The 25,010-nt window shown below is 47.7% G+C and overlaps 2 protein-coding genes across 2 annotated transcripts; both read left to right on the forward strand.

The window, feature by feature from the left end:
* The first annotated feature begins 8,903 nt into the window (after positions 1-8,903).
* On the forward strand, positions 8,904-11,728 carry LOC101286874 (olfactory receptor 5C1). Its single transcript, XM_012532778.3, is given in 2 exon segments — positions 8,904-9,696; positions 9,699-11,728. Coding segments are annotated over 2 exon segments (1,044 nt in total). The 5' UTR covers positions 8,904-8,972; the 3' UTR covers positions 10,019-11,728.
* A 3,032-nt stretch (positions 11,729-14,760) lies between these two features.
* On the forward strand, positions 14,761-17,508 carry LOC101286611 (olfactory receptor 1K1). Its single transcript, XM_004269384.2, is given in 2 exon segments — positions 14,761-14,878; positions 16,481-17,508. Coding segments are annotated over 2 exon segments (1,095 nt in total). The 3' UTR covers positions 17,458-17,508.
* Positions 17,509-25,010: the final 7,502 nt, after the last annotated feature.

The following is a 25,010-nucleotide window of genomic DNA, read 5'->3' on the forward strand; positions in this document are numbered from 1 at the left end:
TGTTCTCTCAATGTTCTCTTGAAAATGGCTCCCACGTGGGCACCCCTCCGCTCCATCCCGTGGGCAGAGTGTATATTTCAAGGACAGAGGGAGGGGTGAGATGCCTCCAATCAGCCAGGTCCGACTCACAGGTCAATCAGAAGCCAAGTCCTCTCCGTGACCTCCCCCAATGTAACTGAACAGGACCTCCTGGGACAGATCCCTGCCCCGCCACGTCCTCGGCTTACCTCTTGTTTGTAGAAAAACTTTAGCTTCCCAGGCCTTCCTTGAGTTCCAAAGAATAAATTTCATAAGAGAAGTGAGAAAATGCAGAAATAAAACACTCAAGCCAGACAAAATAATAATAATTTAGCCATTAAACAGAGTCAAGGACTTTTACTTCCTCCTCAAGGGCTATAGATAACATTCTGAGCCACGTCCTTTGAGCTGTTTTGCAGATACTGAAACCCCCGCCAGGTGGAAGAAGTTAACTGCATGCTGCCCACAAGCACGTAGACCCCAGACGGGTTGGAACCAGAAGGTTGATGATGTTGACTCCCGATGACCTCACCACCAACCAATCAGAAGAATGTCCACGAGCTGATCACACACCCTCACCCTGCTTTTCAGGTTTTTTGAGCATTAGCTAAATACCTTGAACCATTTGCAAGGGTTCAGCAAGGGGTTTCACTGGCGTGGAGGTGGCTCGTTTGGTGGCTGTCTGGCTGCTTTGGAGGCAGATATCACAGCAATAGTATAGGCACATGCAAGAGAAAACACAGTTTAGGATAATGATTCCCAAAATAAGTAACAAATTTTTCCACCAAAAGCCCCATGATCCGAGCCACTGATTCACTGATTTATTAAGTTCCCGAGGCTGGGGAGTCAGATCACTCAGGGCAGTCACTTGTGCCCTCATGTGGTTTAATAAAATGATACATTAGTACACTCATCAGGTATGAACACCCACAAGATGTTTGAATAATGCCACAGGTGTCTCCTTGCAAGGCAGTAATAATGTCCAGGCCATCCTATTTTAGACGACAGCTTTTCTCATTAGAGACATTCAGTGTTCAGTAGAGACAGGTTTTGCCAGCTATCAATTAAGGCTTGTTGGGTGAATTTAGTAAGGGCTTCTATGCACCTGGGTGGTGTAGCCAGTCAGTGCCTAAGAAATCACTATCCTTTAATGGGACAGAATGAATACATGGTTCTGGTGCAATTTGGTTGGTTCTGTTTAGAGGGATTTTTCTGTTCCCAACATAGGAGTGTAAGGTGCTCGAATGTTCATAACCCGGAATAAGCCACATGAGCCCCTCCCAAGTCTGAGCATAGCCACCCATGCTGGTGTTTTTAGGACCCTTCTAGTCTGTAGTGGACGGGCTGTCTGTGTAGTTTGATTGACAGAAAAGGAACATCCATGCCCACTGTTTTGATTGTGTGTGCCACAGGCCGGGTTTCTGGATCAGTATTGGTAATATCAGATGGATTAAGAATACTAGTCCTGGGCTCCCATGGTGGCGCAGTGGTTAAGAATCCTCCTGCCAAGGCAGGGGACACGGGTTCGAGCCCTGGTCTGGGAAGATCCCACATGCCGCGGAGCAAATAAGCCCGCGTGCCGCAACTACTGAAGCCCACGCGCCTAGAGCCCGTGCTCCGCAACAAGAGAAGCCACTGCAAGAAGAAGCCTGCACACCGCAAGGAAAGAGTAGCCCCCGCTCGTTGCAACTAGAGAAAGCCCACGCACAGCAACGAAGACCCAACGCAGCCAAAAATAAATAAATACATAAAAAAAAAATACTAGTCCCACCTTATTGTTTCTCAGTGGAGTGCTTTAGGGCCTTCCAGTCCCCTTCCTAGAGTGGTGATACCCACCATGGCCATCCTGACGAGCTAGAGAGGGGCAGCTGCCCACATACCCAACAGTTGGATTGACTCCTTTGCTGGGCATACAAATGGGCCCACTGTAGAAAGGTATTTCCATCAGGTGCTCATCTCATGACCAGATACTGCAAGAGCAGCACAAGTCTAAGGCCCAAAAGACATATTTTTAGTAGGACTTGTATGGGAAGGCTTTCCCTTTCTATAAGGATTACACTTGTGACCTGATCCTTAGATGTCAATGTGGCTGCAGCTTTAGGAATCTGACCTAGTTGTGTGTACCATACATGTTAGCAGGGGGAGGCAGCACTGTCAGGCATGAGGCGATGACTGGGGAGGAATATACCAGGTAATGACCCACAACTTCTCCCTTCTCCCTTCTTTAAATGGTGCATGTTCCATTCCAGGCATAGTGTTTCCACAGGGCCAGTTTGCAGTAGGACAGTGGGATCCCAGTGGAAAATGAGTAGTTTCCCCTCACCCAGGGGTGAAAGTAACTCACCCATCCTGGTAGGATGTCCCATTATAAATTCCAGTAGATGATGCCTTTCCCAGGAGTGATAGGACTTGGTGTTCTCAGCAGCATAGCATGTTGATCCGTGGTAAGGTCATTGCTTTTAGGATTAAAAACAAAAACAAACAGAAAACCAAATATTTAGCATGGCCTGAAAAGCTCCACAATTTGGCCTCTACTACAGCTCTAGGCTCAGTCCCAGCTCTCTCTCCATCATTCTCTGCGCTCAAGCCCACTGGCCTTCTTACAATTCTTCAAATGTGCCATTTGCATTCCCACCTCCAGGCCTCTTCACGTGCCATCACTCCCACCTGAAACACTTTCCCCTGTGTTTTGATTTCGTTAGTTCTAACTCCTTGCAAGCTCCAGGGAAAAAAGGGACTATGGCTATTTGGTTCATCATTAAGACCTTAAACTTAAGCTGAGAACATAGTAAAGTGCAATACATATTAGTCATGTGAACTAATGAACACTCTGCTAACATGAATGACAGGTTAGCTCTAAGACACACCCTAGAAACAAGGAGATTCCAGGTTGCTCCCACCCCATAGCCGTCTACTCTCCACAGGCTGAGCTACTCGGCCCTACCTTCAGGCTCAGCCCCCTTCCCATGTCTTAAGGAGTGGTTCTCAATCACCAGAACCTGGGTCCACCCCCAAGAGTTCTGATCTTATTTCCTGAGTGATGACTTCATGCCCGGTCCTGGCCTCAGGTTGCTTCCAGTCTGGCGCAGCCTCAGACACAAGCATTTGTTTCCTTGTCTGTCTTGGATTCGTGTGCTTGTATATGCATCTCCCAGACGCACGGAGGGAAAGAATGGCTCCAGCCCACAGGCAGGAAGGATTCCTGCAGAAGGTGATATTTGAACTGGTTCTATAACAAAAAAGGAAGAGTTTTCCAGAGAGACAAGAAAGGGGCTGGACATTCCAGGCAAGAGGAATAATGTGAAATGTTAGGAGAACCACAAGAAGAGTTTGTGTTTGTGTAGAATATCATAAAGCATAATAAAAATCTTGAATCCCAAAGAATGGGTGGAGGAAAGTGAGCCAAAGGGACTCCTCTAAGGGCAGCATGATTGTCTTCCCCACACAGGGTCTGGGGACCCACTCAGCCAAACTTTTCCAGCTTCCCCGGGCGCCAAAGAGTGAGTCATCCCTGGCATTCCCCTGCCACCAGCTGCCATGGAGTCCCCAAAGGACGTGGGGAGGGAGTCTCCATGGAGTCCAGGACAGCAGAGGGGGAAAGAGGAGTCAGCAGGAAACCAGAAAGAGGCCATTCCCCCAGGGCTAAAGAAGAGCAGAAGTCCCCCTGTTCCTACGTCTGGGGTGGGGCGTGTCCCTGCGACCCCTCCACCTGCCAGTGTCACCCAAAGGCTGGACTGAAGCTGCTGCATCGGAAGAACTCTCCACCCACCCCCACCTTCTAGGTGTGTCCTACCAACCCAACAACCACACACCAACACGGTGGCAGCAGCTGGTGTCTGGACCGAGACATGTCAAATGTTGGCGTGCTGAGGAGGAACATGCTAAGGACTGGGGCTTGTGAGGAAATGGGGAAGCCACATCTTGAAAAATGTCGAGAGTCCAGCCTCACCAAAGTTAAATGTGTTCATGAGTATAGTGGGGCCTGGAGAGAGAGGATGAGTCAAAGCAAAGAGTTGAGCAGAGAGAAAGGAGCGAGCAGGAGGAGGCTGAGAGAGCCCTCTAGAAAGCTAGAATCTTAAGATGTCAGAGCTAGGAATGCTGTCCAATATGACCTAGGCTCTTGCTACTCAAAGCATGGTACCCAAACCAGCAGCACCAGCGTCACCTGGGAGCTTGTTAAAAATGCAGAATCTCAGGCCCCTCCCCAGTCCTTCTGAGGCAGAGCCTGCATTTAACAAGATCCCTGCATGATTCCTTTGCACATTCAAGATGGAGAAGCTCTGACGCTCATGGTCCCAAATCAAGTCACATATCAGAATCACCTGGAACGCTTTTTTTTTTTTTTTTTTTTTTTTTTGCTGTTCGCGGGCCTCTCACTGCTGTGGCCTCTCCCGTTGCGGAGCACAGGCTGCGGACGCGCAGGCTCAGCGGCCATGGCTCACGGGCCCAGCTGCTCCGCGGCATGTGGGATCTTCCCAGACCAGGGCACGAACCCGTATCCCCTGCATTGGCAGGCAGACTCTCTACCACTGCGCCACCAGGGAAGTCCTGGAATGCTTTCTACAAGTACAGATTTCTGAGCCCTGCTCTAGATGAAATCAATCAGAATTTCTGGGCACTGGGTATAGCCATCTGTTTTTTCACAAAGTTCCACCAGTAATTCTTTTTTTTTTTTAACATCTTTATTGGGGTATAATTGCTTTACAATGGTGTGTTAGTTTCTGCTTTATAACAAAGTGAATTAGTTATACATATACATATGTTCCCATATCTCCTCCCTCTTGCGTCTCCCTCCCACCCTCCCTATCCCACCCCTCTAGGTGGTCACAAAGCACCAAGCTGATCTCCCTGTGCTATGCGGCTGCTTCCCACTGGCTATCTATTTTACATTTGGTAGTGTATATATGTCCATGCCACTCTCTCACTTTGTCCCAGCTTACCCTTCCCTCTCCCCGTATCCTCAAGTCCATTCTCTAGTAGGTCTGTGTCTTTATTCCCATCTTGCCCCTAGGTTCCACCAGTAATTCTAATGACAGAGTCCACAGAGTAGACTGGGAACCCCTGATCTGGTCCAATCTGCTTAATCTAAAGATGAGAGGACTGAGCAAGACAGTGACAACCAGCTTGGTAATCTGTTAAGAGAACTATTTAGGACCTCTGTCTAGAGACAAAGAAAATTGGATTTGGAGCCAGATCTGAGTTCAAGCCTCAACTCTGTACCTTAAGAGCTGTGTATCTTGTCTCCTTCCTTCTTTGGAACTCCATTTTCTTAACTTCAAAGAAAAAAATTAATTCCCTGAATGTCAGGATTACTCCTCATGGGCAGCAAGGCAACAGAGAGAAGTTAGTGGAGAATTCACTCTATGTTTTGTGCACATGCGCACGCACACGTGCGCACGCGCGCACACACACACACACACGCTCCGTAGTAACAGCTTAACTGAAATTTTGGGATCCTTGCACCCCCAAATTACAAAGCAATTTAAAAGCCTTGAAGTTTCATTACCCCCATTTTACAGGTGAAGAAATGGAAAGGCACTCGAAGCAGCTCTGCTCCTCACTTTGTGAAGGTGAGTGGTGTTTGCTTTCCACGTGGACAGACAGAAATACACAAGGGGTTTGCCACCAACTGGGTTCTGGATGCAGAACTTCAGCTGGCAAGCTGACTTCATTCATGGAGACCATACAGTTGGGTGGGGCTGGGACCCCACAGTTTTCTACTCCTGGAGGCTGTCTAACCTCCACCAGTGTGATCCCACCAAGGAAGAGGGGAAGATCCCTAAAATTCTATATCCCTAAGGATAAAGGGAAGACTTAGGCATGGTCTCAAATGCTCATTTAGGTGAGGGAGAACATCACTTAGGTAATTATAAAATGATGGAGTAGAGCTATAACATAGAGATCCCAGTAAGTGGGGTTCCAGAAATGAGAGGTTGGGTGGTTGGATGTTCAGATAAAGCTTCCTGGGAAAAAGTAATGATCCCTGAGCTGAGTCTTAAAAGATAAGGAGGATCAGCTCTGGATATAGAGATGAGGCAAAGAAGATGAAACCTTTGAGATGTCCTGGGACCCTTTAGCTAGGATCCTATCTCTGGTTGGAGCAACCATCAGTGCATTTTGTATACATATACATTAAGACATATATTATTGTTTTGTGCTTTTTCTTCAATCTGTACATTTTTCCACAAATTATGTTTTTATCTCAGTGTGGTTTTAAGATTTCTCCACATTGATACATATAAGTTAAATCTATTCCTGTTTAACTCCCACGAGCCTATTGACATTGGCTAATGTTGGGCCATTACAAACAGTCCAGGAGAGCATGCACGTTTGTGCATGTCTCCTTGTGTACATGTGTGAGAGTTTTCAAAACACCAAGAAGTAGAATTACTAGGTGTTATGGACTGAATGTTTGTGTCCCTCCAAAACTTATATGTTGAAGCCCTAATCCCGAATGTAATGGTATTTGGAAGTGGGGCCTTTGGGAGGTAATTAGGTTTAGATAAAGTCCTAAGGGTGGGGTCCTCATGATGGAATTAGTGCCCTTATAATAAGAGACTAGACCACTTGCACTCTATCTCTCTCCACCACATAAGGATAAAGCAAGAAGGCATCCATCAGCAAGTCTAAAAGTAGGCCGTCACCAGAATCCAACCATGCTGGCACCCTGATCTTGGACTTCCCAGCCTCCAGAACTGCAAGAAATAAATAACTGTTGTTTAAGCAACCCAGTCTATGGTGCTTTGTTGTAGCAGCCCAAGCCCAGCCTAAGACACTAGGGTATACACATTTGTAGTTAACTGCCAAATTGTCTTCCAAATTTTCAATTTACATTTCCACCAGCAGAACCTCACCAACATATGATATAATCAAAATTTTTTTCATCCAAGTTGCACTTTATGAAGACCTTCATCATCCTCACCAGCCACAGGAAGGTCCCAAACATCTAAACTTCTCTTAAAGGAAGGAGAAAGAGCATTTACTCAGTTCTAGGTGCTGCACATTTATTGCCTCTTAGAACCCTCCAACAGAGATATTACATCTACCTTAGAGTGAGAAAACAGTCTGAGAGAGGTGAAGTGACTTGCCTGAAGTTACACAGCAGAAAGTGGTGGAACCCAGACTTAAAACCAGGTCTGCATGCTGTTAATGTTCATATTCTTTTCACTGTTTTATACATTCGACTAATATTTATTGAGCACTGATTACATACCAGACCCTGGAGGTACAAAAATGAATCACAGGGCCATACTTAGCACATAGTAGGACTCAATAAACATTTGTTGAATGAATATTGAATCAAGGAGCTCAAAGCCCACAGGAGAGACGGACACATAAAAAATATGTGCAGCTGAGACTTCTCTGGCAGTCCAGTGGTTAAGACTTCACCTTCCAATGAAGGGGGTGTGGGTTCGATCCCTGGTCGGGAGCTAGGATCTCACATGCCTTGCGGCCAAAAAACCAAAACTTAAAACAGAAGCAATATTGTAACAAATTCAATGAAGACTTAAAAAAAAATGTGCAAAAGAATAATGAAACACTGTGATGGATGTAAGCTCCAGTGCAGCCAGCACAAAGTAGTGAGAAGTTTATTTTCCTCTGAGTCACGGGGGAAGGCTTTACATCCGAGATAGTTTTTGTCAAACACAAAGAGAGGAAATGAGTTCTAGGCAGAGGGAGCAAGTGAAAAGGCACAGGGGTGTAAACAATGTTATATTTTCTGGAAATTACACTACTTCTGGTTGCCTTAAAGTTGCTTCCTTCTAGTATCGAGGCAAGGCATCTAGCTCAACTCAGTTAACTGATCCTTCATTAAACGCCTGCTGTATGCCAGGCTCTGTGTGAGATGTTTTATATGCATTATCTCATTGAATCCTTGAAGCTTTTTCTTTCTCCCTACACAGATGAGAAAATTGAGACTTGGGGAGGTGAAGAGTCCAACCCTGGAATATATTCAAATCTTCTGTTCTTTCTACTTCTTGCCGTCTCCCCCAGAGGCCAACCACTGCTGCACTCTCCCTTCCCAGGTCTTACTCTAGGGGAAAGATGTCCTCCCAGCAAACCTCAAGACCCACAGCGAATAGTTACCCTTTGGATCAGGAGACTGGCCATTTCATTGCTTCTTTTCCTCCTAGGGAAACTGGAGAGGCGAATGCATATAGAGTCATGGAGTTTTCAATCCTTGTCCAGACACCAACTATTATCCTATTCATCATTCATGCATTTAACAAATTCATGTAGACTTTGGAGATATTGTGGGCTCAGTTCCAGACAAATGCAATGTAGCCAATATTGCAAAGCAAGTCACACCAATGTTTTGGTTTCCCAGTACATATAAAAGTTATGTTTACACTATACTCTAGTCTATTAAGTGTGCAATAGCAATATGTCTAAAAAAAAGCAGTGTACGTACCTTAATTTTAAAACACTTTATTGCTAAAAATGCTAATCATCATCTAAGCCTTCAGTGAATCATAATAGTAACATCAAAGATCACTGATCACAGATCACCATAACAAATACAATAATGATGAAAAAGTTTGAAATACGGTGATTATTGCTGAAATGTGACACAGAGACATGAAGTGAACAAATGCTGTCAGAAAAATGGTGCCAAAACCTTCAATTTGTAAAAAACAAAAACATAAGCAAGAAACAAAACACCATCTGTGAAGCATGATAAAGCCAAGTGCAATAAAATGAGGTATGCCCGTATTTACTGAGCAATTACTATGTGCCAGGCAATATTCTCAGAACTGTGGATTCAAAATTGAATAAGACAGGCAAGATTCCCCCTCTCATGAAGGTTAAATGATAGTGACTTCTCAGCACTGAAAACACAGGTTTTGAGAGGTGATATGGCTTGTCCAAGGTCACACCGCTATTTTGTTACACAGTTAGGACTCACACCCAAGTCTACCTGTCTCCCAGTACAAAGAGCTTTCTCACAGGTGATGGTCCTAACCTTTCCCTCACCTCCCTCCTGCTTTGTCTCTCCCCAGACTCTGTCCTGCAGGATGATGCCAGAGAACTTCACTTGGGCCAGGGGTGCCCCTACGGAGTTCATCCTCCTAGGCATCACAGATCGCTGGGACCTGCACCTGACCCTCATCCTGATCTTCCTGCCCGTCTACCTGGTGAGCCTGCTGGGAAATGTGGGCATGGTGCTGCTAGTCTACGTGGTCGCCCAGCTCCACACACCCATGTACTTCTTCCTGGCCAACGTCTCCCTGCTGGATGCCTGCTATTCCTCAGCCATCGGAGCCAAGATGCTCGTAGACCAGCTGTTGCCCTGCATCTCCATCCCTTACGCAGCCTGTGCCCTCCAGATGTTTTTGTTTACAGGGCTGGCGGATGCCAAGTGTTGCCTGTTGACATCCATGGCCTATGACTGCGATGTGGCCATCGGAAACCCTCTTCTCTACGCCACTGCCGTGTCACGGCGTCTGTGTCTGGTCTTTCTGGCAGCATCAGGCCTGGGTGGGGCAGTGAGTGCCATGGTCCACACGACCTTCACCTTTCACCTGAGCTTCTGCGGCTCTCGGGAGGTGAACAGCTTCCTCTGCGATATCCCTCCACTGCTGGCCATCTCCTGCAACGACACCAGTCTCAGTGAACTTCTCCTCTTCGTCATCTGTGGCTTCATCCAGACAGCCACCGTGTTGGCTTTCGCCGTGTCCTCGGGTTCATTGCCGGAGCCATGATCGGCATGCACTCGGCCAAGGGCCGGTGGCGAGCAGCCTCTACCTGTGGCTCCCACCTCACGGCCGTGGCCGTGCTTTACGGGACAATCATTTTCATGAACCTGTGCCCCAGCTCCAGCTACACCCTGGACACTGACAAGATGGCATCTGTGTTCTACACCCTTGTCATCCCAGCTCTCAACCCGCTCACCTACAGCCTCCGCAACAAAGAGGTCAGGGAGGTGCTCGGAAGGAACTGGAAGCACTGCTGCTGTCCGAGGCCGGCGCACGAGTGCGAGGTCCGAGAGGCTGGTTAGGACTGACTCTGAAGAGATGAGGAGAGCTCTTCCCGGGCCCGGTCACTGTGGGTAAAGGTGGAGGTTCCTCTGGCTGGGTGTCTCTTGTCATTGTTTGAGGGGGAGAAAAGGGGAGAAACTGAAGCTAACAGACAGGAGACAGGAACCTGGAGTAATCTAGCCCCAGCGCCAGAATCAAGATCAAGTTAATCAGCTGTTGAGATGCCTTAGGTTCCTCGATGTTCAAAACATGGAAGTTCCTGCATGTCACCAGGTGCAGTAACTAAGTTTATTTGCCGCTTGAACTTCTGAGAGGATGATTCCCGGAAACACCAGATAGGAGCCGTATTGGCTGCAAGTGTTTCTTGCTCTTCTGAGGTCCTTCATGACCAGTAAGTCTGCTTCTGCTCACCTCGACCCCAAGAGAACATCTTCAGTACCCACTCATGCCAAAGAATGGGATGGAATCTGGCGAGGCAAATATCTTTCCCTATTAGCCTACATATTCCATCTCTCAGGGCAATGGCCAAGCAGCACCAGCACATACATGAGCTCGTTCCTAAAATCCTATAGTTGGGTTAGAATTTGACCAAGATTTATTTATTGCAGGGCTGTGTAGAGAATAGGGAAGGATCAGAACTATGGTTATGGTTAGAATATGGTTAGCGTTCATGTTATGGCTAAGACGAGGGTTAGAGTTAGGGTAAAGCCAGGGTTAGGTTACAAATGGACAAATTTAGGATTGAATTAAAATTATGTAAATTTTACAATCTGGATTGATTCTAATTAATAGTGGATTTGGGATAAATTTAGGAGTAAGGGTTTGGATAAATTTGAGCTCTTATTAGAAATATTAGAAATAACATGTACACACTACTATATATAAAACAGATAGCCAGCAAGGACCTACTATATAGCACAGAGAACTGTACTCAATATTTTGTAATAAGCTATAAGGGGAAAGAATCTGAAAAAGAATGTGTGTGTAACTGAATCACTTTGCTGTACACCTGAAACTAACACAACATTGTAAATCAACTGTACTTCAATATAAAAAAAAGAAATGTTAGAAATATTTTATAGTTAGTGTTAAAGGGCAGGACTACTTAAGATGAGAATTCAGGTTTCTTTTTTTATTGCTAGATTAAATTTGAGTTAGAGTTTAGCTCATGTTAGAGCTCTGTTCGATTTAAGTTAAGTTGGTATGTGGATAACGTTTGTGATAAGCTTACGTCACAGTCTAGTTATTATTACAGTTAGCCTAGGTTCAGAACTAGATGAAAGTAAGGCATAAGAAGAGTATTTTGAGTATCAAATCAACATGTTTGGGGTCACTTTGAGACGTATTTAGGGTTATGGATAATGGTTGATGTTTCTTACAGCTTAAGAGTAGGAGCTAAGTATTGGTGGATTTAAGTTTCATCGAGGGTTATGAGTCTGCTCAGATTAGCAGGTGGTCAGGTAGTGTGGACTGCTTTGTGTTAAGATTACAACATCCAGAGGCAGAGTGGGGGTCTGGAGAGGAAATTCCATAAACCTCTAGGGCAAAGGCAACCACAGTGCTCCAGGTCATGCTGGACCCTTCAGATCCAGTACTCTTGGGATTTTTGTATACCCAGAGTTTACACTTTTGACAGATTTTCTTTGTCTCCCTGACTCAGGTGCACATGGGCAAGGCCCAAGGCACTGCATTCTGCCCATGAAGCCCCTTCATGCAAGAGCAGGGCAGGAGTGGACCCCAGGAGTTATGATAGGTGCTTCCAAGGAGAGGTGGAGCATGGTCAGAGTAGATGTCAGCTCCTGTCTCATCCCCTTTCCAACTCCTCCTAATTATGGCTGCGATGAGGCCTGGGGTGGCAAGGTATGGGACTCAAACAGTGCTTCATTGTCACCCCCTAATAGGTTCCCCATGGAGTCTGTTGCTTGGGCCCCAGCCAGGGGCTGGCCTCACCACTCCAACTTCCTTTCAAGGAGAAATCAGCTGCTGGGTATTTAGACTGCAGGAAAACTGAAGGTTCATCCCGGCTCCCCAGGGAGGTGATGCTCCTTGTTACCAGAACTGGGTCCCTCCTTAGTAACTATGGTCTTCTTGGAGGTCCCAGACTAATGGAGAGAGGGATGTGGACTATACTATCTCCTCAATTCTTAGAGAATTTTTATGTTTCTTGACAGGGTCACCGACTTGTCCTGGTGTGCCCAGAACTGTCCTAGTTTTTAAAACTCTAACTCCCATGTCCAGAAAACCTCCTCCGTCCTGGGCAAACCAGGATGTTTGGTCACCCTATTACCTGATGAGCCTGCACGTTGAGAGCAGAGGGTACAATACCCCAAACTCGACACGTTTTGCCAAAGGCTTAAACGAATTAAAACCCCTTCTCCCACCACAAGTTTTTGGTTTTGTTTTTATAAATTTATTTATTTATTTTCGGCTGCAATGGGTCTTCGTTGCTGCGCACGGGCTTTCTCTAGTTGCAGCCAGTGGGGGCTACTCTTCGTTGCGGTGCGTGGGCTTCTCATTGCAGTGGCTTCTCGTTGCCGAACACGGGCTCTAGGCTCGTGGGTTTCAGTAGTTGTGGCTTGCAGGCTCAGTAGTTGTGGCGCACAGGCTTCGTTGCTCTGCGGCATGTGGGATCTTCCCGGACCAGGACTCGAACCGGTGTCCCCTGCATGGGCAGGCAGATTCTCAACCACTGCGCCACCAGGGAAGTCCCCATCCCGAGTTTTTATAATCCTTTCCCAGTTCTTTCCTCCTATCACCATGACAACTCATATGCCATGACAGTGGTTGGAGACGTTATCAGAAGAGTTGGCAACTATGGGACTGAGAATGGAAGGTTTGCCCCCAATTCAATGATGTTTATACTCAGAGACCTCCTCTGTGGTCTTTTCTTCTTGTTATGAATTCTTGGGCTCTTATGACATACAGGTCTCACCACAATCAAGGGAAAGTTTCCAGAGGCACACGGCCCCTTCCATCATCTTGGCCCCACAGGGTGTACATGGGTCCTTCCACATGTTTAGCATCTATGGAGCAGTCAGATACAATAATCACATAAATCCTACACATTCATCAGAGGAAACGTGAAACTTCAGGCTGCTATGGTGGACCTACTTGATAGATAAGAAAATAAACAAGAGGGAAGGGGAGGCACCGGAAGACAATAACAGAGCCCAACCTGGAGGATAAAGGAAGAGAAACAGTCAGATCCTCGTTCCCAAAGCAAGAGGCCCAGGAAAGCTCCCCAATTCTGATCAAATATTTCCCTTTTTAAACCTCCTTCAACACCATCTACTAAGACAAGCAATTAGGACAAAAGCAGGTTTGGGATGGGGAAGACTGGGGTACTTATTGCACAAAATCAGTTGGACCCTGCAGCATGGGTGGGAATTGAAAGAAAGGGGTATTCGGTGGGGGAAAAACAAGCACACACAACGGTACAGAGGTAAAATGAGCTCGATGTGCACAAAAGGCTCTAAGGAGACCAACTTAACTGGCTAGAGATAGATGTGTTGGGAAAGAAGTGGAGAGAAGTTTGAAGATTGAAGATCTGGGGATGGGAAGGACACCCTACGGGCTGGATATCAGGTAGGGGAATTGGGACTTTATTCAGTAGGCAGCAGGGAATCATTGAAAGTTCATACGTTCAAAATCACCCTTCATGGTTGTTCTGACGCTGAGTCATGCAAAGCCATTCCCACCTGGAATGCTACAAACACACACGGGAACACATAGGCCCTGCAACACAGACCCAATCCCCTATCGGAAACCTTCATGTACAAAGAAACACTCTCAGGTTGTCCCTGCCGTCCACACAGACAGAGGCACAGCTGCACATTCAGACACACACTCAAGCTCATAGACACATTTTGTTTGACAGAGACATGATCATTTCACACCCAGGCATACAATCTCACACACACACACACACACACACACACACACTCCACAGTCACTCAGGCATATTATTGCACAGTCCTCAGAGGCACAATCCTTCCCACACTCTTACACCTCCTACAAGAAGCCTCAGCAAAAGTTGAGGGGACAAGACAGTTGGCTCCAGAAGCCACTGCTGTAAACCCCAGACTTGGGGTTCAGGAGGCAGCTCTGGCCTCCACAAGACAGGGACCGGGGAGCAGCAGTTTCACGATGCACGGGGCTCCTGAGGGCCCCCGAGTTAAACGTGGCAGCAACCACCCCTACCCCCATCTAACTGGGCTCTAGAGAGAAAGAATAACAAACCCCAGAGCCAAGCTGCCTCCCACCCCAGGAATGAGGGCCAGGGGAAGGGGTGCTGTCTCTGGGAGAAGCTAAGGTACTCCCAAGGCCCCAAACCCCATAAGTGTGGCCAATAACTCCCTCCCCAGACCCTTCAGTGACGGGCTACACTTGGTCCTCGCTGCTGCTCCCTCCTGTGATGTGGAGAAGCCAGAAGGAACACTTGCGGCAAGTGGCCAGGCTGGAGAGTGTACGAATCTGTCCTCTTGAACGTGGCTGTGGGCATGAGCTGTACATGTGAGTGTGAGAGCGGGTGCTGTTTGTGTGAGGCTGAGACTGTGCGTCCCCATCACTGTCCGATAGCATCACGGGGGGAGGAGGAGGTGGTGTGTATGTGGACGTGCTCCTCTAGGGTGGTACATCTCTGCTGTGACCCAGCACGAGCCTATGTGAGTGTAGCCATGTGTGTGAAGTTGAGAGGCCGTGGACCCCTGGGGCTGTGCCGGAAGATGTGATTGTGTGACGGGGTGTGACAGGGTGGGCCGGGATGGGGTGGACGGGCACTGGTAGAGAGCTGACAGACTACGTGCTCAGAGGAAGCATGAACGTGCATGTCCCAGTAGCTGTGCACGGTGCCAGGTGCCCCCGTGAACAGGAGTCTGTAAGTGAGCGTCACCCCCTGGCCTCAGTGCTATTTTGTGATTGCTTTGGACCCTCTGTTTATGTGTAGGATGTTCTGGGTCTGCGGGTCTTGTGGTTACACTTGTCTGCTTACTCAGATGTCAGTGTCCACATTTCTGAGTGTGATCGATCGTGCCTGTGTATTTGCAGAGCACAGCTGGAGGCTGCACATGCCTGCACGTCTGCACCGGTGTATTTGTGATTACAGTTGAATTTCTGCAAACAGCTCCGTGTATCTGTATGTTTATTGAGGCCAATTTAAACACGGGTTAGAGTAGGTCCAGTTTCTGAAAAAGCCAATTCGTAAGCAAGCTTTCCCACTCCCTCTCACCCTCTCGCCCCGATCCTCTTACCTTCCTGGACAGTGGGACGTGATTGTAAATTTGAGAAAAAAATGTTCTCCAGGGATCCAAAGCCAGAAATTCTTCTTACCCAATGGAGGAGGAAAAGGAAGACAATAGGGTAGGAAGGGTCTTTATTTTATTTTAATAGAGAGAAGGATGTGAAAAGAAATTAAGAGATCATTCTCCTGCAGAGATGGCCTCAGCATAGCCTTCAGGAAACCTATCCTAAAATCCCTCTCCTTTTAAGACCCCCCTCTTGGATAATCACCCAAGATTTCTGCAGTGAGATTCAGACAGGAAAAAATGGAGGCATTGAAACAAGTTGCCTCTGTCCTTAAGAGTCAAGTCTCTGCATCTGGCAGGTGTATCCATCTGTCTGCATGAGTTTCCCATAAAGGGTGTGCATCTGTTTGATGCTGTAAGTGTTTGATTTCATGGGAAGAGTTTTCCAGGGATACAGGGAGTCATCCAGGTTCTTTCGCTCTTTTTTTGTTTTTGTTTTTTTGCAAGTCTGAAAATTTCTTTATTCCTTTCTCATACTTGATTAATATTTTGGTTTAGGATAGAATTCTAGGTTCAAAATCGGTGTTTTTCTTCAGAATTTGATGATATTGCCCAGCTGCGTCCCATCATCTACTGTTGATGACATATTGGATGGCAGTCTGGGTATCTGAACATCATCAGATCCTCACATCCCTGGGAGTGATGGGTTCTTCTTTTGTCCCTCAGTGTTCTAAAACATCATGTTTGCATTTGGGTGCTGTAGGTTTACACCCATGTCAATATATGTGTGCCCTTAATGTTTGGAATTTTTATTTCTTTGATAAGTTCCTTGCTTCCATCTGGGTTTTCTTTTCCACTCTGACTTTCCTGAAATAAATGCCCATTGGTCAAATCTCTCCCTGATTTTGATCCTCTCTCTGTTTGATCTTTTCTTTTGTGTTTTCTTCCTTCTCTGGTCCACATCCTGGGCAATGTTTTTGTTCTGTTTTTGCTTCAAATCACAAAGTATCCAAGTTGGAAGCAACCTTCAAGGCCCTCTGGTTCAGCTCCCTTACTTTACTGATGGGGAACCTAAGGCCTGGAAAGGAAGAAGATTCAGGGGGGAAAAATGATTTGCACGTGGTCCACACCTGTGTGTAGCAACACAGCTGTCTGACTCCAAACCCATGATTTCCCTCATGGCCAGAAAGCCTTGAGCAACTTAGTTGCCCTTCACCCTTTTCCTTTGACACTGGGGAGATGACCCAGCAGCAGAATGGAACCCCTGGGGTCCCAGACAAAGAAGCAGCCCAGCCGTGGATGCTGCCAATGAGACTTCAGAAGGAACCCCATTCACCCTACTAGGACTAACAACAAATCCTGGACAGCAGCGGCCTCTCTTTGTCCTATTTTTGGTCCTGTATGTGGCGGGCATCCTGGGTAATGGACTCATTGTGGCCGTCATCCGAGCCAGTCCAGCCCTTCATGCACCCATGTACTTCCTGCCAGCCCAGCTGTCCTTTGCTGACCTCTGCTTTACCTCCATCACTGTACCCAAGATGTTGGCCAACCTGATGGCCCATGACCGCTCCATCTCCCTGGCTGGCTGCCTGACCCAAATGTACTTCTTCTTTGCCCTGGGTGTAACTGACAGCTGCCTCCTGGCTGCCATGGCCTATGACCGCTAAGTGGCCATCCGGCACCCCCTCCGCTATGTCACGAGGATGTCCCGGGCTGTGTGCACAGCGTTGGTGGGGACTGCGTGGCTCGTGTCGCATGTCCACTCCCTCCTGCATATCATGCTTATGGCCCACCTGTCCTTCTGTGCCTCCCACCAAGCGCCCCACTTCTTCTGTGACCACCAGCCTCTCTTAAGGCTCTCGTGCTCTGACACCCGCCACATCCAGCTCGTCATCTTCACCGAGGGTGCCGCGGTGGTAGTCACTCCCTTCCTACTCATCTTCGCCTCCTAGGGGGCCATCGCAGCTGCGGTGCTCCAGCTGTCCACCTGTGGCTCCCATGTGGCCATGGTGGGCCTCTTCTACGGGACAGTCACTACAGTCTACTTCCAGCCCATGTCCCGGTATGAGGCCAAGTGGGGCCGAGTGGCCAGCGTCACGTACACTGTCGTCACGCCTATGCTGAACCCTGTCGTCTACAGCCTCTGGAATCGCGATGTGCAGAGGCTGCTCAGAGCCCTTTTCACTCGGCAAAGGATCTCAGCTGGTGACTCCTGAGGCCTGAACCCCACCAAGGACAGACTGCACCTCCCACAGCGACACTCATGAAGGCAATCATCCGCTCTGTGCTTTTTCCAAAACCGTAATAATGGAGATGCCTTTCCGAGGGCTTCCGTGAAGCAGATCCTTGCCCGATCTGCTTTTATTCTGCAACGACCAGGCAAGCAGATTTTATGACCCAGTTTCATAGATAAGGAAACTGGGGCTCAAAGTTAGATTTGACCTTCCTAAGTTTACACCATTTTTAGGTGGCAAAACCTGGGCCCTTTCGGCCACATCACGCCCTCTTCTAACAGTCACTCCCAGGCATTTGCAGAGCAGGCTACCATTTTCTGCTGTATAGGGCTTAAAGCTGTATGGGAGGCTATGCCACCCAGGTCTTGCTCTGGGGAACTGGCACTTTGTTTTCCATCACAACACCATGTTTTCTCAAAACACTGACTTCTTCTCAACTGTCTGAGACAGAGACAAAAATTCACATACCCACGTGTCAGGGGTTGACCTCACCTAGTGAACCCAGTTTGGCACATAGGAGGCACTCTGGGAATCTGAGATGAATAACGACTGTATTTTTTATGTTCATGAGTACTTAGAAGCTGTCCATTTGTCTAACCCTTTGTTCTTGTACTTGTTTGCTGTGATGCTGCCTGTTCAGCTACCTCCGGCATTCCGTGCTAGCGGTATGCTTTAGGCATGAACCGTAAATCAATAAAATGAATTAAATTAAGCAAGGTAGAGAAGGGACGGGGTACAGGTATCAGGAGCAGATGGAAGGGGTAATTTTTTACGTTTTTATAGTATGTCTGCACTTCACTTTCTTTTTTTAATTTTTATTTTTTGGCCACGTGGCAGGTGGGATCTTAGTTCCCTGACCAGGGATCGAACCCACACCCCCCGCATTGGAAGCGTGGAGTCTTAACCACTGGACCGCCAGGGAAGTCCCTGCACTTCACTTATTTTTACCCACAATAAGCGCGGGTACTTTTTTTTTTTTTTGGTACGCGAGCCTCTCACTGCTGTGGCCTCTCCCATTGCGGAGCACAGGCTCAGCGGCCATGGCTCACGGACCCAGCCGCTCCGCGGCATGTGGGATCTTCCCGGACCGGGGCACGAACTCGCGTTTCCTGCGTCGGCAGGCGGATTCTCAACCACTGCGCCACCAGGGAAGCCCAAGCGCGGGTACTTTTATTGCCACTTTACGAGTGAGGAAACGGAGGCTCGCAGGTGCTGAGTTAGTCAGTAGCAGAGCCCGAGCGAGCTCGTCTGCTCCTCAGGCCCCGCAGCTGCATTTTCCCAGGGCCCCATAGACCTCAGGCCCCGGCTTTGGGAGCCTCGGTGGAAGAACTTGCAGGAAGAAACCCCAGACCAGGGCAGGTGTACTGTCTGGGGTGAGGACCCGTTTTGGGGTCTGAAAGGCCCTCACAGTGAGCCCAAATTTTTACCAAACAGGTTTACGAAGCAGGGAGCTTTTCTGTCCGTCTTTCCCAGAAATCTGTACCCACTCCGGCACCCCACCTGCCTCCCCTCCCCACCCCCCTTTCTAGAGAGGAGGGCGGCTGCAGAGGTCCTAGGGCTGGGTTAGCTGTCCCTCCCAGCTCCCACTAACGAGCCTGCCACCACCTGGCCCTGGAACTGCTATCCTACGCTGTTTACGGCTGAAAGGAAACTTAAAGGTCTTTAGACCAGTGGCTTTAGAAAGCAAAACAAAACAGAAAACCACAACTCTTTTCTTCAATGAAATCTTACCCAGAAACATACTATCCAAAATGAAGGGGGAAAAGCTGTACAGTGTAGATGGAACAAGGGTCAGAGGCCTGGAGCCCATTTTCTCAGCCTCCCCGATGCTCTTCCTCAGTGCCCTGAGGGGCCCCTGATCTAAGACAACCCCTTCACTTGATAAATTGGGAAAATGAGACCCAGAGTGGTTAAGGGACCTGACCGGGTCACACAGAGTCAACGGCTTGGCCCGCCAGCACCCTATCGCTTGGTCCTGCAATAACACGAGACCATTCCTTCCCGGTCCACCTTCCTTCCACCCGCACCCGCAGGCCCAGGTTGACGCCAGATCCTCACTGCTCTATCAATAGTCCCGCCACTGCTTCCTCCCTCCGCCTCTCTAAAGTGTCACAAACACACTGGTCGTGGTGCTTATCACCCATTCAACACCTGTACCACCAGCCCCGCCCTATGGCGTAATGTGGGTCATCTCCTGGCCATCAGGGACCTTGCCTGAGTTCTCTCTGTGTCTCTAGAACCTGGACACAGAATATGCATGTGCTATGCTGTCACCTTGTCTGTCCTCTGTTCTCCTTCCAGGTGATATTTGTGTGTAAGGGGAAAGGGGTCCTCTGGGGCTCAGGGGACGGTCGATGCTTCTTTCTTCTGGGCTGCCAGCCTTGACTTGGTCATCCTACTCAGATGTCAGCCCCCCAAAGAGGCCACAGCTCTGCAGGGGGGTGGTCCCCACCACCCACGCTGTAGCACAGCCTGGCCTCTGCCCTTGGCCTCTGACCAAGGCACGCGGTCTCTGCCCCAGCATGGTCAGTGCCTTCTACGGGATGACTGTGACCAGTATCACAAGTGCTCTCAGGTCTCACGATGGCCCAGGGAGAAATCCCCACTTTGAATGTAGGGAAACTGAGGCTCGGAGAAGAAAGGAGGCTTGTCCTGGTTTGCTCCACCAGGCAATTTAAGTCCCAGTTCTCCTGACTCTCAGTATCCTGCTCTCTCTACCACACCACAAACCGTCACTCAATTCAAGTTAATAAATAGTTATTGGCCATCTCCTGTGTGCCAGGTGCCGGGCTAGATGATGCCTGATCAGTTCCAGACCCCCAGTAAGACAGGCAAGAGAGGGGAATGGTGAGCACATAGATAGCCTCAGTCACCAGGCCTATGCGTCCCTGGGCCCCATTCCCATCCCACCCCCACCTGGATCTGGCCTCTTGTTTTACCTCAGGAAGCCCTAAAAAATGATACTGACCTGGAGACAAGAAGAGGAATCCTTCCCCCATCCCCAGTCAAGAAAAACCACTAAAGAGTTCATAAATCCACTGAAGAATTATGCCTGCATCTTTTTCACATGAATAATTTTTAACACCTTAAGCAAAGGTATGCAAATGATGGACTCACTTCCAAGCGGTTCCCTTGGAAGAGATGACACTTATCCCAGGGAGGTTGCTTCAGCTCCAGGGAATCTGCAGTCCCTCTTCAGAAGGACTTTGAGCTGCACAAGGAAATCTGCTTCTCTTCACCCACCACATTCCCTGACGTTGTCCTGAAATGACTTCTCACCATTTCAGAGTCAACCTAGGCTATCCTCCCAGCACTGATATCACCAACCCTTCGGTTTATTCTGATAATATGTGGCACTAGGAACCACGTCATCCAGAAAAAATAAACAATTACACTTCAAGAAAAGAATCTGAGTCTGCCTTTCCAGCCTCGTTCCTAATGCAATCTTTCTGCATTATAAAGTTTCAGCCTTCGTTCCAGAGGTACAGCAATTGGAGAGATCTTAGTAGTGAAAGAGGCTCTGATCATAAATGGTAAATTGATTCCTCCTAAGGGGACCAAAAAAATTTCTATAACCCAAGTCTTCTTTCATGCAAGGGCTGCCACAGGGAAAATGCAGCCATTAGACGTGAAAATTAAAACACAAAGACTCTTTCTCATTGTGAAAATGACTGCTTTGCAATACTAGGAACGGATCAATATTCCAAGAAGCTGTTTATCAGCAAGCAATTTAGCTCACTCTGAACCAGGGGTGCTTCCCTAACTTACCCTTTTCATGTCTCTTGTCCTGTTTCCTCTGCTCCCTTTACCCTGATGTGCCTTCCCTGTTTTCTCTTTTTTGTTACTTGTGTTCCTACTTCCTTCCCTTTTTGCTCTCTCTCTCTCTCTCTCTGTTATGATTACATACTGGGCATTAGGGCTATGGACAGTCCTTGCCCTCACATACATAACTGCAATGCAGATTATAGAAGCATCAAAGAGGGAGCAATGACTGGAGACTGGGAGTCATTGAAGGGAGAGTTGAGGATTCTGAGAGCTGACATGAATAGCTCCAGTTCACCCATCCCCGCATCCTTGGCCACATAACCTTGCCTTCCATCTCTGACTCTGGGTTCAGCCATCCACCTTGCTGTGGCCAATAAGATATTAGGAGGCATGACACAGGCATTAAAAGAAGCTAAGGTATTCGGCTTGTTCTCTTGTGTTTCTCTCTTTGTCATGAGAAGGACATGCTCAGCTAGCCCACTGGTCCCTAGCAGAGAATAAAACACACACAGAGCAGAGCAGCTCCAGTCAAGGTGACCCAGGCAAGACCAGCGCAGAACAGAGCCCCCAGCTGACCTGCAAACACAAGAACAAGCCCAGGCTATCCCATTGACACTGGAGTGAAAATATTAAGCCACTGAGTTTGGGGAGTGATGTGTTACACAGTAACAGCAAGCGGATGAAGCTCCCATAACCGTTTCTGATACCTGCCTCTGTCTCCAGTGGAGCGCATCCCGGCCCCTTCAATGCCCTGAGGACTGAGCTGCCAGTGCACACTTGCTTTCTCTCTTTGCTTTTGGGGATTTACATTCTTGTTTTGAGCATGTTTCTGCCCTCAAGGCTCTGCCAATCTACCGAGGATTCTTTGAGGGAATTAGTCATGTCTTTCCATTTGAGGAGGTACTCCTGGAAGTAGAGCCATTCTTCCCCCTTTCAGATCTCATAACAGATCAATTTTTTCTCCGTAGAGAGTCAGGGTCATCTCTTGGTTGCCTTCTTGGGGGGACTTTGTAATCACTCCCGTGCTCAGATTCAACCTACCCTGGAACATTTTCAGCTCTTCCCTCCTGGGAAGGGAAATGGAAATTAGCAAAGGCTGGAAGGATAAAATGAGCACAACTGATCAAGTCAGCCTATTTGGCAAGTAGCCAGACCCCACACATAGACAGACACCACCATCCCACCCCTTCCTCTCTCTAGGAAACACAGAACAACTGAGAGTTGGTGAACCCACGACCAAGACCATCACCACACATATCATGAAATCAAGTGACCACAGACCTCAGAAACCACAATGACAAGATAGGAAATTTACTAAATATAGACCAGATTTGGTGCTGGTGGCTTTGCACTCATCGTATCATTTGATACTCATAAAAATCTGTGCAGCACACATTATTATGCTCACTTTACAGATGAGGAAATTGCAGCTCAGGGAGGTAACTTGCCCAAGGCTCCAAACTAGAAAGTGGTAGAATCATTATTTGAGCACAGATCTGTCTCTGGGCTGAAACGATAAAAGCCCTCCCCTCACCCACTTCTTATCCAAATCTACTGACCACGCATCAGACTCACATGGCATGCTTATTAAAATGCACATTCTACTCTCTACCCCCAAACTTTCTGAATCAGTAGGGCCTGGGTGAGGGCTGGGACTGCGTTTTTGTTTTTGTTTTTGTTTGGCCGCGTTGGGTCTTCGTTGCTGTGCGCAGGCTTTCTCTCATTGCGGTGAGCGGGGGCTACTCTTCGTTGCGGTGCTCAGGCTTCTCATTGCGGTGGCTTCTCTTGTTGCGGAGCATGGGCCCTAGGTGCTCAGGCTTCAGTAGTTGTGGCACACGGGCTCAGTAGTTGTGGCTCGCGGGCTTACTTGCTCCGCGGCATGTGGGATCTTCCCCGACAAGGGCTCAAACCCCTGTCCCCTGCATTGGCAGGCAGATTCTTAACGACTGCGCCACCAGGGATGGGACTGAGTTTTGAATAAACACGCTAGGTGATTTTGATGCAGGTGGTCTGCGGGGCACACCAATAGAATCACTGACCTAAATCATGTAAAACTTGAGATTGCCAAAAGGGATGTGGCATCCCTGCTTTTAAAAAGTCTGAACTGGTTGGGAAGTGTTCAGAGGTGACATGAAGGCTGTAGGAAATATACAACTCTGGAAAACATGGACAGTTATGATGAACACTGGAGAGAAGAGGTTTCTGTGATTCCTACTGTTGGAGGACGCAGAGGGAACGAAAAGTACCCACCAAACTGAGAAGGCATCTTGAGACCGAAAAACGAGGAAGGCAGTTCCAAATAATCAACACAGTTTATTGTAGGGTAACTTCCTCACAGGGTGGGATCGGGCAGAAAATGATCCAGAAGCATTGGAGGCTGAACCCAGCACCACCAAAGGGCCTTTAGGACAATTTATAGTTAACCCAGGGCATGGGAGTAGGTGCTTGGAAACAGGATGTGCATTCCTAAGTTAAGATTTATAAATGAGTAACTAGCTACATGGGTGCTGGGAACACATCAGGGAAGCTTTTCGTCATTGTTTGGGGACTAACAGCGTAGAGGCTACCTGGTCCTAATGATTATTAAACAATATCTATTACAACCAAAGCCCTTGACGACAGAGAAGTGATTCACCGCACAGTAGAGCCCTGGGTAGGGTTGGCGGAAGGACAGGAGAAACTGTAAGTGCCCAAGATGGTATCTGTTCTGCTAACAGCCATACACTTACCAACTCTCCTTTAAAATAAGTTTGAGGTATCGTATTTCTCTCTTCTCTATTGACTTTGTAGAAATTACCGGGATTCAGTGTCTTAGTCAGCTTTGGCTACTATAACAATATACCATAGAGTGGGTGGCTTAAATAGTAGACATTTATTTCTCACTGTTCCGGAGGCTGGAAATCTAAGATCAAGGTGCCATCAGGTTTGGCTTCTGGTGAGAAGAGCTCTCTTCCTGCTCTGGTGCCTTTGCCTCTTCCTATAAGGACACCCGTCGTATCAGATTAGGGCCTCAGCCTTATGACCTCATTCTACCTTAATTACCTCCTGAAAGGCCCTGCCTCCAACTACGGTCACATTTGGGGGGTGGTTAGGGATTTAGGGTGGACACGATTCAGTCCATAACACCAACCATTGGACAGGCACCCCTCATCTCTTTCCAGAAGTCTTTCTGGGTGAACATTATTAAAGCCTGTTCATAGGAGAGGCTGCCAAACAGTACTAAGATCCTGACTCCTGAGCTCCAGGTTCTGGGTTTAAGTCCTGACTTTACTGTTTACTAGATGATTGACCTTGGGCAAATTGCTTAACTATAAAATGAGGGTAAAAATATCTCTCAGGGGTTGTTACAAGAATTATCTAAGAAAATACATACCAAGTGCTTAGAACAATGACCTGGCACAAAGTAAGTCAAACTACATGTTGGTCACTCACATCACCACAAGCAGAGGAGACAGAGACAAGAAGACATCGGGATTGGGATTTGGACACAAACGCTGTGCTCTGACCTGAGGTCCTTGGGACTCGGGACTGGTGGGTGTCCACTGCTTTCCTCTTCTCTTCCTGGCTGGACTTTCCCTCAGCCTTAACTGAGCATAATATGAAAGTTAAGTGCATGTATGTTTATTCATGAAACTATATTTGTTTTTTTTCATTACTCATTAAGAAAGCATGTGAATGTGGTACTTTCTGGGTCTCTTTCCTAAAAACAAATTCTCTAAAATGATTCGGGGAGTTCCTGGTGGCCTAGTGGTTAGGATTCTGGGCTTTCA

This window comes from Orcinus orca, chromosome 6, assembly GCF_937001465.1.
Source record: "Orcinus orca chromosome 6, mOrcOrc1.1, whole genome shotgun sequence".
NCBI lineage: Eukaryota > Metazoa > Chordata > Mammalia > Artiodactyla > Delphinidae > Orcinus > Orcinus orca.